Genomic DNA, 22472 nt, shown 5'->3' with positions numbered 1-22472 from the left:
GGAGTTTGATCTGATTCTCTAGCCCTTAATGAGCCAACTTCCCAAAATTAGACTGGACATTTTAAGATACAGGGAGCAGCAGAGAGCTATGGAAACTACATATCTGAATTCTAGCCCAGGCATCTCTGAGCCCTGAGACAAGGTTGATATGTGCCTGGTTTCTGCCCCAGGGAAAGAACAGAACCCATCCATCTGCTCACATATACCTCCAGCTCCTCTATGAGCCCACTGGCCTGTTTGTTCAGCTCGTTCATCAGAACCATCTTGGCCATTTTGATCTGGTTTTCCACCTTCCTGTGCTGATGCTTCACCTCAAAAATCCTGTAAACAACAGGATGAGACAGAGCATGGTGAGACCTTCCCCCCAGGCCTACAAGAGCCTACAGACAGCAAACGTAAGAGCCTACAGTGTGGAGGCTGCCTACTGAGATCAGGGCCCACCAGGTACCAAATGTAAAGAAACAAGAACCTTCCTCCACCACCCATCCCACTCTTTGTACAACCCAGCCCACTTGATCTAAGTGGGACAATGGCCCAAAGTTCAACGCAGTTTTCTCTAGGTAAACTGCAGGGCCACGCCCAGGTCAACCCAGTAGCTCACCAGTTCACACAGCACTAGAGGCAGGACAGAGAGAGTGAGTACAGTTATGACTTCATGTAAACAGCGTCACTAAACACCGTCATGCAGTAAAAAGAGCACAGGTAGAGACAGAAAGTAGACTAGTAGTTGCCAAGGGCTGGGGATGTTGCACGGTGAATGGGGAGTGACTACTAATGTGTATGGGGTCTCTTTTTAGGGTGATAAAAAGGGTCTTTCAAAAGTAGACAGTAGGGGACTTCCCTGGTGGTACAGTGGTTAAGAATCCACCTGCCAATGCAGGGGACAAGGGTTTGAGCCCTGGCCCAGGAAGATCCCACATGCCGTGGAGCAACTAAGCCTGTGTGCCACAACTACTGAGACCGTGCGCCTAGAGTCTGTGCTCTGCAACAAGAGAAGCCACCACAATGAGAAGCCCACACACCACAACAAAGAGTAGCCCCTGCTAGCTGCAACTAGAGAAAGCCCATGAGCAGCAATGAAGACCCAACACAGCTAAAAATAAATAAATATATTCATATATTAAAAAAAAACATAGACAGTAATAATGGTTATATAACTCTATGAATATGCAAAAAAACTCACTGAATTGTACATTTTAAAAGGGCAATTTTATGGTATATAAATTATATATAAAGTCATTAAAGCCATTTAAAAAAGCCATTAAAAAAAACAAACATGGGCTTTGAAGCCATATAGATCTAGCTTCCAAACCCAGCTCAGTCTCTGACTAGCTGTGTGATCTCAGACAAGTCACCTAACCTATCTGAACCTTAGCCTCCTCATCAGTAGAATGGAGATAACCCCAACTCAAAGAATTATAAGAACTGATCAAAATGATGCATGCATTATGCCCAACCCAGTGCCTGTCATGATGATCTCTCAGTACATACTTGTTTCTCTTTCCACAGAAAATACAGATGATTTCACGTCATGTGTAGGTCTATATGGAAAACACTGGGAAAGGGGTGATAAAGGGTAGATTGCCACTGACTTGTACCCACATGCTAAGCAGCACTCTTCCCCAATATCTACTCTGTGCCCTTGTCCTTAAGCACCTACCTTTGGCTACTTCATGGCCACTTTCAGAAGGCATGTACTTTAGCCCAGGCTCACTGTGATCATCCTGACCTAGCTTGGCCCCATGCACCAAGTGATGACCCAAAACCCCCTCCCTGGCCCTGAGACCTCTAAGGCCAGGACATATGCCAATGTCTGCATGTCTTCCTTATAAGTACTCCATCCTAGTACTGTGACCCAGGATGAGAGGGAACAGTGCATTTCCAGTGCTGACAAGGGGCTAGCCGATGTTACCTGTCCTCAATTTGCTTTGCAGATGTCTGTAGACTAGATTTCTTATGTGCCACCTGTGTAGTCACACTTTCCAGAAGCATCCTCTGGTTTTGCAAAACTTCTTCAAGATGTCTACACCTAGAGCAGGAGGCAGAGAAAAAGCTGAGGAGGACTGAGTCTTATTCTGAGCACGCCAGCCAAGAGAGAATCCCCACAGTGCATTGTCTCAGCCAGGTCCATGGAGGCTGGGGTTACATGTAGTGAGTCAGAGACTCTTGGCCCTTCAGGCCTTCTCCAGAGAAAGCCCACAACAGGAACAGGGAAAAACTTCAGCCCAGGGGCTGAAGGTTGGCTTGAGCAGGGAGAGGATTCTGAAGTACTGGGAGCCCAGCGCTCTCATAGGTAGAGTCCAGAGCCCTCCCAGTTCCCCTTTGGGCAGCCCGCCGGCCCCACCTGTGCTCTTTGTGTTCCACCATGAGGCAGCTATGGCATGTAAGCACATCACAGGTCTCGCAGAATAGCTTGAGCACTTCCTGTGTGTGTAGAGGACAGTACAAGGCGAAGTCTCCAGAACCACCATTCACTCCTGCCAGAGAAGATGGAGAAAGTGGGCTTCTCTTGCTCAGGAAGACCTCTTAGTGTAAGTTCCACTGAGCATCCCTCAGCCATCTATGGACACAGGGAAGACACAGAGCTTGGAGGGAAGGTGGTACAAAGTAAGAGAGGCCTCTCTCTGGACCAGTGAGGTTCCAGGAACACAAGGAGGAAGGCAGGCTTAGACTGGCTGGATTTGCCCATCTGTCCAGAAATAACTGGCCATCAAGCCCCAGGCACCCCACCACCTGGTGAGCCTGAGGAAGGGGCTTGCTACCTGCTGCACATGGATCTCCTGCAGAATAGTGAGTCCTCTAAAACTCAACCTAAATCTCCTCATTAACCAGGATTCTGTTATGGTGAGGCTGAAACAAGCTACCCAACCTTGCCAGGCTCCAGACCAGATCACATGGGTCATGAACTTTGGTTCCTGTCTGACGAAGGTAAAACCCTTCTCAGAGTTCGAGGGCCTTGAGAAAAGACTTTCAAGAAGACTGCCACTTAAAACAGACGGTGCTGGGTGGATAAATGGACAAACCCTGATCCAGTCTGCTGAATTAATCAAGTAACTAAACAGAAGTGAGGGCCGTTTGCTTGAAACAGAGGTGAAAGATAGGGAACTCAATTACCTTCTGTGGTAATTCGAGACTATTCCTCCCTGCACTGCCTCACCCACCCTCACCCACGCCCCCGCTGCTCCCCCCAGCAGGGAGAGCCTAGAGTGAGTTTACACTGTGATGTGACTCTGCAGGGGACAGCTTTCCTTCAGGAAAGGCTCTGAGACCACCCCTACTCTCACCCCCAGCAGGGAAACGAGGTCAGAGAGCTATTCTCCAAAGATTCTATGGTTTGCTACTACTTAAGTGCATGTGAGCTAGTGGAGAGGGTGAGGAGTGATACCTGGAGATCCCTTCTGGGTCCGGGGAAAGAGTGGGCCCCCAGGGGCAGGGCCGTGCCGGTGCTCCTCCGTGCAGGAGCTGCACAGCCAGCGGTTGCAGTAGGTACAGAGGATGTGTGCCGCCCTCTTCTCCTTGCACTCGGAGCAGTTCTAGAGGTAGAGAGTTCTAGAATTACTGACGTATCTTCATCACTTGGGCCTGCTTTTATGAGTGGTAAATACTCTAGGCACTGGGGTCCTGCAGGGCTGTTCCTCCACTGTTTTGGAGTGCAGTCAATTCTGGAGAGCTGCCTGGGAGTGACATGCAGGGGCGTGTGAGGCATAGCGCCCTTTGTGACTAAGCGTACTGCCCTCGGGAGCTATTCACACAAGTCCCGTGCTGCAGCTGAGGATACGCAGATGAATAAGGCAAGGATCTGCTCTCAAGGTACACACAGCCTGGACGGGGTGGCAGACATTCAGTGGGTAATGCTGTGATGAAAGGATGCACCAAGTGCTAAGGAAGCAAAGAGAGGTTTCCAGGAGTTCCATCCAGGAGCAGCCAGGAAAGGTTCCATAAAGAGCTGACATTTGAGTTGGATATTGAATGACAAGTAGAAGTTCACCAGGCAGACAAGGGAGGAAAATGGAAAGCACAGGCGAGAGCGAAAACTGTAATGTGCCTATGGAGAGGAAGAAGCTGCAGCTGTATGAGTACACAGAAAGATGATCATACACAGCCAGGAAAAAGTGAGATGGACCAACTCTCAGAGCTGTGTTTCCACTGCTGCGGCCTGCCAGGACCAAGAGTCCCTAGCCTTCTTCTAGTACAAATGTTCATTCATTGGTCAGCAAACATCATGCAGGGCTGATATAAAAGGTGGAGAAGAAGAAAAATTAGTCTGTCTGTGCATGAATAATACAGGCCACCAAACTGATGTGGATCCTGACAGCTTTGTCCTCACACTGGGATCTGACAAACCCACAGCAAGAAAAAGAAAAAAGAGGAGAAATACAAGTTTTACTGACCAAACTATGAATTCTTTGAGGGTAGAGACATGGGTCTCTGTCTTCCTAGCACCCAGGCCCTGGCATATCAGACATTCAGTAAGAATTTAATACAGGTGCAAGTAAGTAAAACGGCAAATGAATAAAATGTAGTGGGCAAGGATACCCCAGTGGAGAAAGGAACAGAAGGGATACCAGTCAGTAAGTGATGTGAAATTTCAGAAACTCACGCATTAGTTGTTAAATATAAGCATAACTGATGAACCCATTTAACCCAGGCTGGTGCATGAGTTTCAACTCAGTGTGCCGGGGTGGGTGGAGGGTGGGGAATAAAAGCTTAGTACCCATAGTTTTCAGTAAGAGCTATAAGAGAGAGAAAACACCCCAATTTTGCTTCCCCAACTGAAACATTTTGGTTCTCTTCTGGATAGAAGTATGGATGGATGGATAGATGGATGGATGGATAGATGGATGGATGGATGGATGGATGGGTGGATGGATGATTAGGCAAACTGGTGGAAGGGTAACAAGTCAGATGGAGTGATGGGTGGACAGACAGACTTATGGACAGGGGTTCCATAGATTTCTGAACAGGATCAGCTGTTTCTTTGCTTGTCCTGACTTACCCTGGCCATCTTGGATTGCTCAGAAGGAAAGCACTGCAGCAAAAAAATGTTCAGTTACATCCCTGGTAAGGTATACTCGCTTACACCCAGGACAGGAGATGAGCTCTGGGAGAAGGTGGGAAAGATAGCAAAGTCAGGGCAACACTGCAGATTATACATAACATAGGACCTAGACACAAGGCTTTCTAATACACAACACCAAGGTATGTACCAATACCACTTGTGCCAAAATGAAATATGTTTGATGCCATAGCCTGCACTTACCATCTAGGTGCTCCGGACATGACCATCCAATTAGCGGCCTGCCCTACAGAACTTCCCACATCCTCATCTTTGCCTGATCCTACATTCCTTTCCTCCCTACAAGCCATGTTACTAGAGGCCCAACCCTGCTCCACTTCTGATAATCAGGTGCCTTCCTGCTGCTCCCACTCTGCATTCCACAGTCCTGAGAGCCTGGTTCCCACTACTGGCTAAGTTCAAAGGGGTCAGTTTAGCCCAGGGCACAGCTCCAGCCATTTACATTACTGTGTAGTAGAATTACTTTAAAGATCTCAAAGCTAGAGCTTCCAAGAAGGTTCTAGCCAGAGAAAGGCAAGGACTCCCTGCCTGCTCATCTAGAAGGTATTCTTCTCTTGTTACAACCAATACCAGTTGGTCTGCCTCTGGGGCTCAAAGAGGTTTTGCTGGGCCTTCTCCACCCAGTCCATGTTGGGTGCACCACATATATGTGTGTTTCACCCGTGAACATGAACATCTTGTCCTACTCCCCTCTCCCCAGAGAAATGCAGCAGTCTCCAACACATTCATCAGCATGGTGGACTCCTGAACTATATAAGCAGCATGACACTGCTGCCACCCTGGAGATTGTAGTACTTCAGGTCCACCCCACTGGCACTCAGTCCACTGGGTACAAGGAGATGAGCTTCCTGAGGAGGGCCAGGTGCCTGCGCCCAGGGATGAGGACACCCTGAAAAGCGGCTGGCTATGCCAGTGCATGCAGCAATACCACCACAGTCTTCTCTGCCCCATATCACCAAAATGATACAATGGCAGTTGCTCTAGACTTGCAGGCAGACAGACTTAAGCCCAAACACCACCAAGGTCTACCACTCAGCGACCTTGGTTGGGCAAGTCACTTAGTCTCACTTAACTCCTCTGTGCCCCAGATGTAAAATAGAAAGGAAAAACAGGAGTTGCTATGAGGACTGAATTAAACAATACTTGAGAATTCACATGATCCTCCATGAATGTTGACTTTGAATTCAAAAGATTTCTCATATCCCATTCATGGTAGGGCAATAACCTCAATTATCAACTCTCCCAGGTGATGAAAGTCAGATAGTCTGAGAGGGAGATTGAAAAAGTGGTCACAAATTCTCCTCCTCCCTGTGTCCATGCCTTGCAATCCTATCCATTAAAAGTAGAGTCTTCTCTATCCTTTGAAGCTAGGCTGCCCTCATGACCCGCTTTGGCCAACAGAATGTAGCAAAAATGACACTAAGTTCTAAGCCCAGGCCTCAAGTGGCTTTATATGACTCTGCTCTCGCTCTCAAAACTCTAAGACTGCCACGTGAACAACCCCAGGTTAGACTGCTGGAAGATGGGAAACCATGTGGAGAGAGGCCTCAGTTGTCTCAGGTATCCCACCTGCAGCCGTCACAAACCAGGTAGCCCCAACTGACCCACAAGCTGAACACAGACATGGGTAAGCACAGCAGAGATTAGCCAAGCCCAGCCCAGCACAGAAGAACTACCCAGAGCATCCCAGCCCAAACCCTCAACCTGTAGAATCATAAAGAAAGCTTGGTTGTTGTTTTAACCACTAAGTTTTGGAGTGGTTTTTTATGCAGCAAAAGATAACTGATATATTCTGGAAAAATCAAAATCTACAAAATCATGCAAAATAATATTTTAATAATCTTCTTTCCCCCACCTACCACTCCGCTTCCCCGCCCCGCAAAAAACCCCTCCCCTAGCCTCCACAGAGCCATGGACTTTAATGACAGAACTGGATCTGCAATCTCCTAGATACTCTCCTGCGTGTCAAGAACAGTGGCCCGTGGTGGAGAAGGATGCTCTCTACAGGTGGCGTCATCCAGGGGCATCACGTGACTGTCCTTCCCTACCACCTGGCTGCCCAGGGAAGATCCTCCTCATCTACTCCCAGGTCAGAAATGCTGTTCTAATTGTTGGAAATAATTTCCACAAGGTTTCTGACTCCCTGGTACCAGATGCTCAAACATTTGTCATAGTCATACAGCCTCATTATCAGCATGAGAAAGAGAGAAATAACTGAATAGATCAGACAAGGCCTCATCACACATCCTGTACCTCCCCTGGCCTTAAAGATCGAAATCCTCAGCTTGTCACTCAAGGCCCTTTCTGAGTTGGCCTTAACTCTCTCTAGTCTCATCTCTAGCTTCACCTGCCACACACCCTATGTCCTTGCCATGCCAAATACCTCTGCTATCCCTAAATGCACCAAACCTTTGCATAACTCTATGTTTGTGAAAGTGAATGTTCCCTCTCCCTAAAACACCCTTTCTTGCTGCCCCACTCCTTTTCAGATAAACTCCTATTCAACCTTCCAAACTTGTTCAAATGTTCTACCTTTGAGAAGCAGTGTTGATTTCCCTTAGGAAGAGTTAATTATTCCCTCTTCAGGGTTCCCACAGCATCCTGAACATCCTTCTAGTACAACAAATATCACATTGCATTTTAACTATCTGTTCATATGTCTACATACAAAAATAATCCACAATTTGATACTAAAAGATATTGCATGATTTTTATGTTTCTTGTGGGTTTGAGTATTCCAGGTGTGTTCCTTGCACTCACAGCCAATGAAAGTAGTCAAAAGCCATTTGGAAGTTTTCGGGGTGGTGGAAAAAACCAGCCCAGGAAAATAAAGGAATCAGGTCTGATCCAGAGCAGAGGTGTGGGGCTTGGGAAAGGCTGTGAACTGGGAGATGTGGGTTCCAGGCCCAGGACTGTCACTAACTGTGCAACCTTAGGTAAGCGACCCCTTTTCTCTGAACTGTACTTTCTACACCCTTAGATGAGGGGAATGGGAATAGAAGGGAAGTATGGATTATCCAACCCTCCTCCTCTGCCTACTGCAACCAGGCTTCAGAAATATTCCCCTGGGCAAGATGGGAAGGGACAGCCAGCCACCCTTGTCAGCAAGTCAGGGACAGGCTTGTGGCTGAGGGAGGCCTGGATCTAAGACCTCCTCCAGTCTGATCAGGGGCTGCTGCAGCAGACAGCAGGGCTGGAGAACCGTGGCAGTGATACACACAGGTACCAGGGTGACTGTGGGGACCAGAGTGGACACAGAGGACATGGGCTCTCTTTGTGTCACAACTTTTGCCCAGAAATTCTTATCTTCCCTCAGAAGGTCCCTAACCCCCCTAGAGCTGTGTCAACCTTGAGCTCTTTGTTTTTTAAAGAGGATTCCCCATTTTTCAATGAGGATACCAAAACAAAGTTTTTTTTAGACAATTGAAATACATGAACTCTTAGGGCTGTGGATATATATAAAATGACCTAACATCAGCTTACAATATTTAACATTAATTTAGTTTTTTTGTTTTTTTTAATTTTTTTTTTAATTTAATTTAGTTTTTAATACATATTTAAATCACATATTACATAAAATATTATTTAGATATATTGCGTTTTTCTTTCTACTTGAATTATTCAAGCAACAGCATTGAGCTTTTATTTCATACAGAAGAACATCAATTCTGAGAAATGCAGGACCAGGGCCCAGGGGCCACACAACCATCCCCAAAGGGGGTGGGCTTCTGCTTCCAGAATGAAGAACACACAGGCACCAGAGGTTCTCTGAAAACTGAAGATGTTCAATCCATCTGTCACAAGAGTGAGCACTTCTGGTCCCTGGGAGGTATGGGACAAATTATTCTTTTACCACCACTCCCTATATTAGGCACTTTACATGTCTTATATAATCGTCAAACCGTCTCTTAGAGGTAGGCATTGTCCCCATTTCATAGTTGGATAGACTGAGGCTCCAAGAAGTTGTCACCTACCAAAGATCATAGAAAGCAGAGGCAGAGCTACAATTGGAGCCCCAAGTCTGTCCACCTCTAAAACTCAGCCCTGTCCACTATGCTATACTCTTCTCTAATTCAAGTGTAAATAAACAAGGTAATTTTATTTTAATTAACTAAATGATTTGATTTTAAGTAAAATATTCCATAATAATGATCAAACCTGGACCCAGCTTTGAACTTGGAATCGAGAAGGAGCTGGAAGCCAGCCCCAGCTATGCTTAAAGTTTTAAGAAATATGATCTTTGAGAAAAGGTAAATGAAGCAGAGTTTTTCTGCCTAGAAAAAATAAATCTGGGGGCAGTTTCATTCTACAGATCAGTGGTTCTCAAACTTTGTTACATATTTGAATCATATGAGGTACTTTTAAACATCCTGATGTCCAGTCCACACCCCATATCAATTAAATCAGAGTTTCAGGAGGTAGGAGCCAGGCATCAGTATTTTTTAAAATTCCCCAGGTGAGAGGACTCCCTGGTGGCACAGTGGTTGAGAGTCCGCCTGCCAGTGCAGGGGACACGGGTTCGGGCCCTGGCCTGGGAGTACCCCACTTGCTGCGGAGCGGCTGAGCCCATGCGCCGCAGCTGCTGAGCCCACACGCGTAGAGCCCAGGCTTTACAAGAGAAGCCACCGCAATGAGGGGCCCCCGTACCTGTTCGCTGCCACTAGAGAAAGCCCACACCCAGCAATGAGGACCCAACGCAGCCATAAATAAATAAATAAATAAATAAATTTATTTTTAAAAAAATTCCCCAGGTGATTACAATGTACAACCAAGTTTGAGGACCAGTGCCAAAGAGAGAGTACCCCTTTCCCCTGTGGCTGAGCCGGATAGACCTGCCCCCTGTATCATGCAGCTGAGAAAGGCAAGCTCACCCAGTTTTAAAGAGGCTCCAACAAGTTAAGGAAGACTCTGAATGCAGCCGTCATGTATTTCCCCTCTGGCAGAGAAGAGAAAAGGGCAGATGCCCAACAGACAGAAGGGTGTCCTGATACCTAGGTACCCTGGGGGTTGGTGGGGAATTGGAGGACACCTTTTGCGTCCCCTAACTCCCAGCTTCACTGAAGGACCCATGAGCAGGCTTAGGGTGCAGCCTGAGGTTTGGCACTACAACGACTGCTGCTGGGGCCTAGAGAGTGTGCTGAGCCCAGGACTTAGTGAGGCAGCAAGGGAGGTGGGTCAAGACTAGGTAGTCCACCCTTAGACATGAACGGCAGTGCCAAGGCAACCTGGGCATGGGGCTGGGGTGGGAGAGAAATCCCAAGGAGGTCTCAGAAAACTAGCATGGGTCAGCTCAGCACACCAGGTCGGGACACATGCACATAAGCCCGAGCTCAGTGCTAAGCAACACTCTGAGGGTTAAAAAGCCCTTCATTCTAGAGCTCTTGTCCAGGGCTCCGTGAAACTTTGCCGCTGGGGCCCAAGCTCTGACTCCAGTAGAGCAGTGGCATCATCTGGAGAAGACTGATGCTCCACTGCCAGCTCCCACCTGTAGAACCAAAGCTGGACAAACCCAGCTTCCAGACCTAGCTTTTTCCACTGTTCATCTACCCAGTTCCCTAATCATAAAGATGGTGACACAGAGGCCCAGAAAGAGGCAGGGACATAGCTAAAAACCACAGATCCTTGTAAATCACAGGTGGCACCTTGAAACACTGAGCAGTCCCTGATTACCTCTGTCAGGGGTATGCCTCTATCAGACACTATGCAAGGAGAAAAAACACTCCAGTTACATTCTCTGGCAGGCTGGCCATCCTCACTAACCATTCCTGCCCTCCCACCCAAGGCAGCCCCAGGGTACTGGGCATCAGCTAAGGCCCCCACCACACAAGCCCCCGAAGCCTTCCTCTAGCCCATAGCTCAGAGCAGCACCACCTTTGAGAAACACGTTGCACCCACTCCCCAGATGCCCAGACCCTGCTAGAAAGACAGATTTCGATCCTAAGGTGATTCTGCTCCTGCCCCTGGCTGCCAGCAGGCTTACCTGTGGGGCCTGCTGCCCTGTGATTGGAGCAACACCTGGGGGAGAAGTCAGAAGAGCGACAGGTGAGACCACCACAGGTCCCAGGATGGTGCTCACCAAGTGCCCAGGAACACCCACCCTGCACTCTGCAGCCAGCTGGGCTGCAGGGCCTAAGCCTCAGGGAGCTGGGTGCGGGGTGGGGAAGGGGGAGCAGCCTGGGTCCTCTCCTCCTGTCCCTGATGCATCCTCAGCCAGGGCTGCATTTCTCCAGCTCACCTGAGACGCTTCTGCAAGAAAGGGCTTGGTTGACTCCTCCTGTTCCTGTTTATCTCGAAGGCTCTGCAGTATTTTTCCCAAACTGAACAGCAAGAGGGAGACCTCAAAGAGGCGACTCTTCCTAGCTGCATCTCCTTCCTAATCCTCTGGGTGCCTTGGAACAGAAGCTCAGAAGGAAGAAAACGAGATTTTCAACTTTCAGGAACTAGCTCTGTCGCCCTCTGCATAGCTCAGGAGGCCATCACTCTCAGCCTTTTAGGACTCGATCCAAAAATCCTTCAGCCCTCCATGTTCCCCAAAATGACAGTGCTCATGTGTGGCTGGAACCTGCCCCGATCCGGCAGCTCATTTAAATAGAGCTCATCACAACAACAGTGTTGGTAGAGAAGTGAGTAGCTGCAGGGCCCTGGGGACCCCCTGTTTATACGTAGGAAGAATGATGCAATCTGGGTATCGAAATAGCAATCCAGAATGGAATAACAGGCTCACGCAGCAGCGGTGCCTGCACAGCCAGAGCTCAACTTGACACACTCTGTCAGCCCCACACTACTGCAGCACGCAGATGCCAGGCACACACTCTCACCACAGCATTTTAAAAATCAGCAGGAGCCCGAGAGAGCCCTCCATGCCCCCGGCACTAAAGGAGGGTGGGGGTGAGGGGGCTTCGACAGACATTAAAGTCTGTCTCCTACACACTCACCTGCTCCTGCCACTTCACCTGAAGTCCTTATCCTGTGATGTCACAGTCAGTTGCCATAGTGACCAATTGTCCGTCACAGCGGAGGATTAGGACTTCAGATGGAGAAGACACATTTATAATGCACAACGGTCCTGAGAGGTGTCCCTCGGCAGCTAACTCTACCCCTCCCCCCAGGGAGATACAGTCACACACAAGCTGGGAGAGAAAGAGGAAGGAAAAACAGGGTCAGGTTAGAGGAAAGATATTAGGATGGGGCAAGACTACGAGTCCAGTATAATTGCTAAAGCCCAGAGTACAGGCAAATTTCAAGAGCACAGAGGGGAAGTGACAGGGAATGAACTTGGAAAGACTGGCAGTAGAGTAAGTGCCTGAAGAGCCCTGGATTCTAAGCCAAGAGGCTTGACATTTATCCTAAAAGCAAAGGCCACCCAAAAAGGTTCTGGCTTTATGACTATCTTGATGGACTGGAGATTGGGGGTGGGGGGGGGCAGGGAGAAGGCTTGTCCAGTTAAGGATTAATGGGATCCTGAATGAGGGCAGAAGTGGAAAAAAAAGGGACAGAAGAGTTGTTTCAAAGAGAACCAAGAGGACATGACCAAAGTAGGATGCTGAAGGGAGTGGTGGTGTGTGAAGGAAAAAGGGTCACATGGATGGGCTGCCATGAACAGAGATAGGTAACAGGAGGAGGAAGAGGGCAGTTGCCAAATCTTATCGTACCTGTATCCTACTTTCTCTGGCATCCGTTCCTTCTTAAAAGGATCAGGCCTCATTCTGCCTTGCTGGACCAATGATTCACAAATCTGTAGGGTTTGTTAGAAATCCCAAATCTACCAAATCCAAATCTCTTGGGTGTGGGTACAGGACCAGGAATCTATGTTTTTAGCAAGTTTCCCAAATAATTCTTAGGCATCCAGACCAGCACTGGTTCAAGGACCAGTAATCAGGAAGCAGTGGCCTGGACAACTACAGTAGCTTCCTAGCAGTTCTTACTGCATCCAGTCTTGTCTCCTCCATTCATTCTTCTCAGGAAGCCAGAAAGACTTTTCAAAAATACAGATTTGATTATATTCCACTGACCCAAAACTTTCAATGGCTCCCCACGGTCTACTGAGTAGCCTAAATTGGTCAAGACCCTTCTGTTTGGAAAGGAAATTTGGCTCTAAATTTCCTTTCCAAACAGAGTTCCTACTTCTCTCCTTCAAGCAATCCTATATTCCAACCAAAGTTAACGCCCTTCTGTTCCTCCTGCCCTCTCCTCCCTGTGCCTCATGCTAACACTATCCCCTACCTGTGATTCCCTTCCATATTTTTCTGGCCCTGCCTGGCTCCTACACAGCTATTCCTGCTTGATGCCACCCACAGGTTCAAATCCACCCAATTTCCCCAGGCAGAGCCTAAAACAGGGGTCAGAAAACTATAGCTCACCTGTTTTTGTAAATAAACTTTTATTAGAACACAGTCATGCCCATTCATTTCCATATTGTCTATGACTGCTTTTGTGCTGCAGTGGCAGAGTTGAGTAGTCGTAACAGAGCCTCTATGACCTGCAGAGCCCAAAACACTTTCTATCTAGTCCTTTACAGAAAAGGTTTGCTGACCCCCGAACTAAAGCAACAGCTACTTTGTTTAGTCTCTCCCTTTGAGGTTCCCTTCTGGTAATGGGGATCCTGCTTATTCCCAAGTCAACTCCCATCCCTGTGTGCTCTAGTTCTGCTAACTGGGTCACATTTGAGCTAGAACTTCAGTTTGGGGTAGGATGTAACAAACAAGGAAAGGACATTTCAGAAGGCGGGAACACCATAAACAGAGGATTACAGATGACAAAATACGAGGCCCCTCAGGGAATGAGTGATGAAGCTAGCCCATGCCGAGGAATGACAGATGAGGCTTTAAAATTAGCACGGGGTCAGACTGGGAAGAGCCCTAAAGGCCATGCTAAGCTTCTGTTCTGAACTGCAAGCAATTAGGAGCCCTTTAGGTAGCTAGAAATTCAAGCTCAGGATAGGAGAGAGTGAATCAGAGTTGAAGCTAGAGGGTTTGGGAGCATAATCCACAAAGGCAATAGGTGAAGTAAGGTCAGGCAGGGGGATCCAGGGACTGTGGGGCAGGGCCAGGTAGCAGATCTGAGCCAAGAGTCAGAATCTGGGCATAAGAGCCAGGTGACAGATTGAAGCTGGAGATGGGTTATCCACAGCCTTCAGAGTCCATGCTCCTAGGAACCACCTGACTGTGAAGTAAGCTTTCTGTGTCAAGAAAGTACCCATAGTGGAATGCAGAAGGTATGGGTAGGATGACCCTGGATTCATCTCTTCTGATAGAGTGGCACCTTTATCTCTTTTCACTTCCTATCTCAAGAGTCAATCCAAGGGCTGATACATTGACATACTCCATGCAAAGCCACTGTCTCCATTTCCAACTGGGCCTGGACAGAGGACCAGTGGGGGAACCAAGGGCAGCACCCTACTCTAGGTCTGTGGTTCCTACTGTCCCTGAAGTCCAGACAAGCTCCAGATTGGCAGGCATGGGAGCCGGATTTTTTTTCTGGCTCTCTGTAAGTGACCAATTACATGACATTCAGCAGAATTCTAGAACTTTCTGGAATCCTGATGTCCCATTTATTCAATGAGGGGTCAGAGATATACTCTTAAGGGCCTTTCCTGCTCTCCAGCCGTCATAGCAGTTAACCAATGACTGGTCCCTCTTGAGTGAGAGTTCCCGCAGACAAGAGGCCCCCCCAAGACCCTGTCCATCAATCACATCTACCTTGAACTCCCTCCCTAGCTATAGCTTTCCAAGTAGTGCCAGCGGCAGCAAGCACATCCCCCAAAACACTGCCTGCCTCCTTCCCGTCACCAGGGGAATTGCTCTCCCAGGAACGGCTCTGAGGTACCAGTGCTACTCCCAGGGCCCTAGAGAGCCAATTAAGGTGGGGAAACTGTTCATGAACTGAAAAACCATCCTGCTGATAGGCTCTGGAGCTCCAGCTTCTGCACCTGCTGCACACCCAGCTCAGCCCAGCTCAGCAACCTGCCCTCCACCTGGGAAACTTGGGGCACTGCCCACAACAGATCCCAAATAGTTGCACACACTGTTCCTCACCTGGAGTGAGCAAATAGCAGGCACCTCACCTGCCAAGCTCCTGGTGCTGAGATCTCATCCCCTCTACCTCCCACTCTCACCCCAGGCCATTAGAGCCCATCCAGCGGAGCTGCTCATTAAGATAAGTATCATTTCCCTCTCTGACTCTGAGGTTGTAGCATCTTGCATCGGGTCCCTCTCTTTGGATCTTCCCAAATCCCCAAGGCCTGCCCACTGAGGAACAGAGATTGCTCCCCATTTCAGCATTTGTACTTTTCAAGGGATATGCTGTTACCCATCACTAGCTTCAGGAAGCAGGAGGCTATGGTGGTTATTTGGTGTTCTTAGAGCTCTTCAAGTCCAGTCCCAGAGAATACCCAGGATCACCTAGTCAGTTAGTGCTAGAGTCCAGACCGAGCTCCAGGGCCCCTGACTTCCAGACCAGGGCTCTGCCCATATGTAGACTGCATCATCCACACTGAGATTGGGAAAATTAAGATACTAAACAAAGAGATTCTGGAATCTGGACCTCGGAATCAAGGTCTCCCATCTAGGATATGTCTTTTAGTAGATTTGAAGAGAAAGAATAATGTTCCTTTTATTCACATGGGGAAGGAAATATTCAAGTAATGGCCTTCCTCCCCTAAAACAACACATAAAACCATAGGTGCCCTGAGAATTCTGAAGACAGATCCAGCACATAGTAAACAGTTTCAGGCATGCCAGCTTCCTTCAGAGCTTGCTACACTTATTTAAAGTATCACTTGGGGACTCAATGGCCAACTTTCCACGTAGAATTTGACCTGGGACCATTTTCAAATAGGCTTAAAAGCAAACAGTCCCAAGAAGATATTCTCATTGGCTGAGTAGATCCGTTTTCAATATCCAGCCTTTCTGGAGCCTTCCACTCCAGTCATCCCACAGCACAGCTAAGACATTGTGTGTTCAGCATACTACTGCCTTTGCTTTGGTCCCCATCATCAGCTACCTTATAGGGTTGTTGTGAAGTTTAGAAAAGATAATACAGGCATAAGCACTCGGTACAGCATCTGCCAGCCAGAAGGTGCTTGATAAATGTGATTTGCACCTCACAACTTGAGGACTAGAAAGGGGCAGTGTCTTAAGTGAAAAAAGTTTTCCTTCCAGGCAAGAGCCATGGGAGATCTTTGTGGATCCACTGATTAAATCATTTGTTCAATAAATATTCACTTAGGCCCTCGTCCTGTGTCAGGTTCTATGTTGGGCTGTGGCATTGTAGAGATGAAAGGCACAGCCCAGTTGAATGAGATGCCCACCTCACTCCCTCCCCCAGTGCTGAGCCCCACTGCAAACATGCAGGCCTGGTGAGGCTCCACTGAGGGATCAGAGTTGAAAACCAGCTGGACAGACACTGAGCCCAGGCACAGCCCCTCTTCCACTCAACTCAGCAACTTCTCAGTTCTGCCCAGCAACCAGCAGGAATAGATTTATGGAAATGGACTCATCCCCATGCAATGTGGCCGCAACTGGCTGGAAGCGTTGATGCTAAGGACCTATTTAATTCGTCAGCCTCTATCCATCTCCCCTGCCAACCCTCTACCTATTCCCATATTTAACTTTTGAAAGCCCCAGATTGGCAGAAATAGGATAAGCCTTTTAGCAAGTCTGTACTCCTACTCTGCTGGATAAAGTGGCAGTGCTAAAAGCTCTTTCCAAAGAACCAAACTCCCAAAGCATGGCTTCTCAAATTACAACAGGAATCTAAGTTCAGGTACTGGGTATCTCACTGGACTTCCCAGAGATAGGTGACATCTCTGCTTTTCATCAGCGTGGCATTTGAGTGCCATTCTTTTAGTCCTTCAGAAAACATTCAGTGAGCAACTGATATCCACCAGTCCTTGTGCATGGAAAATCTCTCAGAGGTATTGCTCCTTTGCCTAAACTTTAAACAGTCTTCTCTTCACATTCTTACCACACTGTATTATTGTCATCTGTTTAGTTATCTGCCCTTCAATAAAATATGAGTTCCTTGAAGGCAAGGGCCCTGTCTTTTCATCTCTGCACCCTAAACGCCATAGGGCCTGGTACATAAAAGTCAATAACTACCTGTGAAGGAGACTGACATACAAACCAACAAATACCACACAGCATAGAATCCTAAAACCTCCAAGTAGCAGAGGAAGCTTATTCCACTCTGATCCACAAATGCAAATATGGAAGGTAGCAATAGCCTGGCCAGACTGCAGGACATACTAAATAATGTAAGATGCCACATATTCAAGAAATTGCCTCTCTGGTTCCAAGTCAAGCATGTTTGCATCTAACAGATTTTTTTCCACTTCAGTTTCACAAGTTCTAAATAATGGTATTTTTTCACATTTCTTGGTCTCTTACTATATCCTAAGCACAGTACAGAATGTTTTATGTGTATGTTCTCATTTAATCTTCATAACAATCCTATAAGTTAATTACTACCATCATCATCCCCATTTTACAGGGAGGAAAACTTACCAAGCTATACAACTGCTGTATTAAGTGGCAGGTAGATTAGGACTCACACTCTGATGCCCAGATATACTGACACCAAAGCTTACGTTTTCATTCTCCCTTGCACTTAGAATAACCTGGCAACAAACACTATGATTCTAAAAATTGTCACTAGTATGAATTTAGTTTTCTGACTTTAGAGTCAAACATATCCTTGAAACATGCATAATTAGTTCATGTTAAAAATCTTTTATTTTTTTAAGGCATTCTGTTGGTTTTTTTTTTAATGTATTTTGTTTATTTATTTGTTTAGGCCGCACCAGGTCTTAGTTGCGGCATGCACGCGGGATCTAGTTCCCAGACCAGGGATCAAACCCAGGCCCCCTGCATTGGGAGCACCGAGTCTCACCCACTGGACCACCAGAGAAGTCCCTAGTTCATGGTAAAAATCTTAAGTGAGGGGCTTCCCTGGTGGCGCAGTGGTTGAGAATCTGCCTGCCAATGTAGGGGACAGGGGTTCGAGCCCTGGTCTGGGAAGATCCCACATGCTGCGGAGCAACGAGGCCCGTGAGCCACAACTACTGAGCCTGCGCGTCTGGAGCTTGTGCTCCGCAACAAGAGAGGCCGCGACAGTGAGAGGCCTGCGCACCACGATGAAGAGTGGCCCCCGCTCACCGCAACTAGAGAAAGCCCACGCACAGAAACGAACACCCAACACAGCCAAAAATAAATAAATAAATAAATAAATAAAATTTTAAAACATTTAAAAAAAAAATCTAAAATGAGATTAAAGACCTAAACGTAAGAATCAAAACTATAAAACTCTTAGAAGAAAACATAGGGGAAAAGCTTTATGACAGTGGATTTGGCAATAATTTCCTGGATATGACACCAAAAGCACAGGCTTTTGGAAAAAATAGGTACGTTGGACTTCTTTAAGATTTAAAACTTTCACTATGTTAACAGGACACTATCAACAAAACAAAAGGCAACCCATGGAATGGGAGAAAATATCTGCAAATCATTTATCTGATAAGGGTCTAGTATTGAGAATACATAAAGAACTCAACAACAACAGCAACAACAAAAACCTGATTTAAAAATGGGAAAAACTTGAAACTAACAACACTGTAAATCAACTATACTCCAATAGAAAAATTAAAATTAAAAAAAAGGCAAAACTGAAACTCTATATCATTAAACAACTCCCCGTTCCCTCCTTCCCCCAACCCTTGGCAACCACCGTTCTACTTTCTATCTCTATAAATCTGGCTACTTTAGGTACCTCATGTAAGTAGAATCATAGAGTATTTGTCTTTTTATGGCTGGCTTATTTCATTTAACATACTGTTCTCAAAGGTCATTCATGTTGTAGCATGTGTCAGAATTTCCTTCCTTATTAAGGCTGAATAATATTTCATTATATGTGTATACCACAATTATTTATCCATTCATCTTTCCACGGATTCTTAGGTTCCTTCTACCTTTTGGCTATTGCAAATAAGGCTGCTATTAACACAGGCATAAAAATATCTCTTCTAGTCCCTGCTTTTAATTACTTTGGGTATATATCCAGAAGTGGAATTGCTGGTAATTATATATTTAAATTTTTTGAGGAATCACTTTACTGTTCTCCGTGGAGTCTGCACCATTTTATATTCCCACCAACAGTGCACAGGATTCCAATTTCTCCACATCCTCGCAAACACTTATTTTCTGTTCTTTTTTTTAATACTAGCCATCCTAACACATGTGAGGTGGTACCTCATTATGGTTTTGATTTGTATTTCCCTGAATATTAGTGATAGTAAACATTTTTTCATGTGCTTGCTGGGCGTTTGGATATCTTGTTTGGAGAAATGTCTATTCCAAGTTCTTTGCCCAGTTTTTATTTGGGTTGTTTGTTTGTTTTTATTCTTGAGTTGTAAGAGTTCTTTACATATTCTGGATAATAACCCAACAGTGCTAGAACTTTTAAGACATATTTAAGATTCACCTTATTTATACATTTAACTTACTGTATTTCCAAGAGTTCTTTAAGTAATTTAGAATGCTTATTTGCTGGACAATTGAATTATTTTTAAAAATTTAGTTTATAAAAGCAAATATTAACTGTAAATATGTTTAAACATTAATGAAAGGCCCTTTAAAAGTGATTGTTAAATTTGCTATATTTATAAATAGAACAAGATTTGTAAGTTAAAATTAAAAGCTTAAGGAAGAACAAAGTCTAAGTAGTAAGTTTAAAAATCATGTATTAATTTAAAAAATCAAAGTATACAATACCTTTTCTGTACTCTGAACTCTCAACAGAGACTCAGAGAGCTTAGGTAGCTTGCCCAAGGGTTTAGAGGCCTTGAAATTCAGATCTAAAGACAACTGCAATGCTATAATGCCTCAAAAATAGCCTAGACTTGTGCTACAAATCACTTTGAAAAAACTGCAGACAACAAAACAAACAACAATGATGATGCTTCTAAATGCTGTCAACTTATTTGGCTTTTTCATCCCACGAGTTCATTCAGCAGACACTCACTGCATCTCTGTTACATGCCCTGTGCTAGAATACTGAAACGAAGGGACTTGGCTCTTGTCTCCAAGGACTTCACAGTGCTCAATGAGATTGTTTCCTAGGAAACCTGACCTTCAGAAGAAAGACAGAAGCTCCTCCCTGCTGGAGGAGGGAGCAGCTTAGATGGTGAATGGTTCATTAGTCAGTGTGAGTCTGTTCAAAATCTGTTCCTGACTGACCCTAGGAGCCCAGCCATTCTCCCCCCGCCTTGGAAGTTCAGTGGGTCAGGACATGTCCTCTCCTTCTGGGGAGTCAGCCAAACCTTGAATCAAAATCTTCCCAGGTTTCTTAGCCTGCCACCAATTTAAGGAAATCCCAAACATGAAAAATCCCAGTTTACAAAACATATATTAAGCATCAGGAGGATTTGCTTTGTCTCACAGATTCCCCAAAGAGTTGCTTTCAGCAATGAGTATCCCTGGGCTCTTACATTCTGATTCTTTCTACACCTGAAATTCAGTACCTATGAAATGGGAAGAGACCTGTTATATAGAAGGAGGTGAACCTGTGGTATTTTTGTACTTACCATCTGGGACAGTCCCATGAAGCCCAGCAACCTGCCCTAGCTCCTGGATCAAGCCCTGGAAGCAGTCCTTACAGAGCAAATGCTGACAGGGTAGGAGCCAGGCACCTATATCTTGCACGTCCTGTTGGCATAATGAGCATATCAGTACCGCCTCTATCTGTCCACTTCTGTGTTTCTGGTCAACTAGAGGTCGCCCCATAAAGCTCACACTTATATCCATGCCCATGCATGTGCCCAGAACTGGGGCTTTTCCATTAATATCCTAAAGCGTGAAGCAGTGTGTAGAGTGAGCAAGCTCCACTCCCTGTAAGTGAAGCACAAAGCAGAGTGATTTGCTTCTCTGGGGAGACAGATACTCCTGGACAGGCCAGAAAGGACTCAGAGACCAAGGCCTCAGAAATCCAGGCTATGTCCCTCTCCAGAACTGGAGGCTCATGCCCTACAACAGGGCACAGATTCAACCTCTCACTTGGGCCCAAAAGACAGTCCAGCATCTCTGCTGTGGAAAACAAAGCCTGGAGGGGTCTGCCAGGTTGTGTGTTTATTACAGGGTTTGTTTGCCTTCAAGTGTCCCAGATCTACCTGTGCCTCTCTTTATTAGTGGACAAGCTTGATCCAAGAGTTCATGTTGGAAAAGAGAAGGAAATGTATTAAATGCCAAGTTTATACCAGGTGCTTTACATACTTTATCTCCATCCTCACAATTACCCTTGGAGATAGGGACTATCATATTTTTAAAAATTAAATAAAACCATCAGAGACAGGATGAGGAAACTGAGGTTCAGAGAGGTTGGGTAATTGCACAAAGACAGACAGTAAACAGCAGAATTCAAATTCAAATTCAAATCCAGGTCAGTCTGATTTCAGACTCCATACTCTTAACTGAAATGTTTCTCAAGCTGAGAAACACACATGTCCTCAGGAGCTCTCTCCACCAACATTTTTAAATTAGTGTTTCATTCTGATGAGTTTTTTAAAGTATAAATATTCTGGATCATCTATATATTCATCACGATGAGATTTTAGAGGCAGTGTTGAGAGTTAGGATCTAGTTCTTACCAAGCAGTATTACTTTGTCTCAGGCTAATGAGAAGAGAAGGGAGCAGACAATATGTAAATGATGCCCTCCTGCCCCATGAAGCTAAAATGAGATTATGGCACACAATGATGAATGTTTCACAGTACCTGGAATAGACAAAGGTGGGAGGGAAAGTGGGGCACCATCACTGCGGCACAAGTTTGCTAAACTTAGCCACATCAGGGTGCACCACACTTAAGCTGTAGTGACAGTTTCGTTTAGCAACACATCATCTGCAAATGAAACTAACATTGTTAATTTGATTGTTTTGGTTTTTTATAATTTATAAACTGTATTAGGTTTTGTAATTGTATAAGAGCAGAAAGAGTGCACCTAGTTTTATATTTGTACTTATTTAAGAAAAAAACCAAAGATCATTTAATTCAAATCCGGAGCTCTGCAATTATGCAAATTTGAGAGAACTTTCACTTCAATCCACAGTCTTTCAGAGCCAAGCCCATTAAGGACAAAGGACGACGGGGTTGGGGGAGACCAGGCTTCTTGCGGGCCCAGCAAGATGCCACTAAATAAAGCAATGGGGGGGGCTCTCCCCTCTAGTTCATTCTGAGGCTCTAAGGGCAGTTATTCCCCAGACAGCAGCCCTAGTAGGCGAGGTGAGGGCAATCTCTCTTAGAAGGTTTAAATGTGGTAGAGTTTATTTCATTAGACTTTGAGAATATCAGACCTTTTAGTCTTAGAACTGCTTTACATATTTTAATTATTGAGCACCCCAAAGAGAT

At 45.9% G+C, this 22472-nt stretch overlaps 1 protein-coding gene across 6 annotated transcripts in view; it reads right to left on the bottom strand.

Moving 5' to 3' along the window:
- The window catches only part of TRIM66 (tripartite motif containing 66), a 61079-nt gene that overhangs the window by 31460 nt on the left and 7147 nt on the right, over nucleotides 1-22472 (bottom strand). For 4 of the 6 annotated variants that reach the window (XM_027115440.1, XM_027115442.1, XM_027115439.1 and 1 more), the window contains exons 3-7: nucleotides 4997-5101; nucleotides 3386-3533; nucleotides 2345-2477; nucleotides 1913-2029; nucleotides 207-321 (exon numbers count right to left, since the gene is read on the bottom strand). In XM_027115440.1, coding sequence (XP_026971241.1) covers nucleotides 207-321; nucleotides 1913-2029; nucleotides 2345-2477; nucleotides 3386-3533; nucleotides 4997-5005 — 522 coding nt within the window. In that variant the 5' untranslated portion in view covers nucleotides 5006-5101. Of the gene's footprint in view, nucleotides 1-206; nucleotides 322-1912; nucleotides 2030-2344; nucleotides 2478-3385; nucleotides 3534-4996; nucleotides 5102-22472 lie in introns of those variants that run through there. The other 2 variants (XR_003434543.1, XM_027115438.1) reach the window with 1 other exon arrangement.

The sequence above is a fragment of the Aethalodelphis obliquidens genome, unplaced genomic scaffold (genome assembly GCF_003676395.1).
Source record: "Aethalodelphis obliquidens isolate GAN/ISIS:26980383/991018 unplaced genomic scaffold, ASM367639v1 scaffold14, whole genome shotgun sequence".
In the NCBI taxonomy this organism is placed as follows: Eukaryota; Metazoa; Chordata; class Mammalia; order Artiodactyla; family Delphinidae; genus Aethalodelphis; species Aethalodelphis obliquidens.
This window is presented reverse-complemented; position numbering and strand designations above follow the sequence as displayed.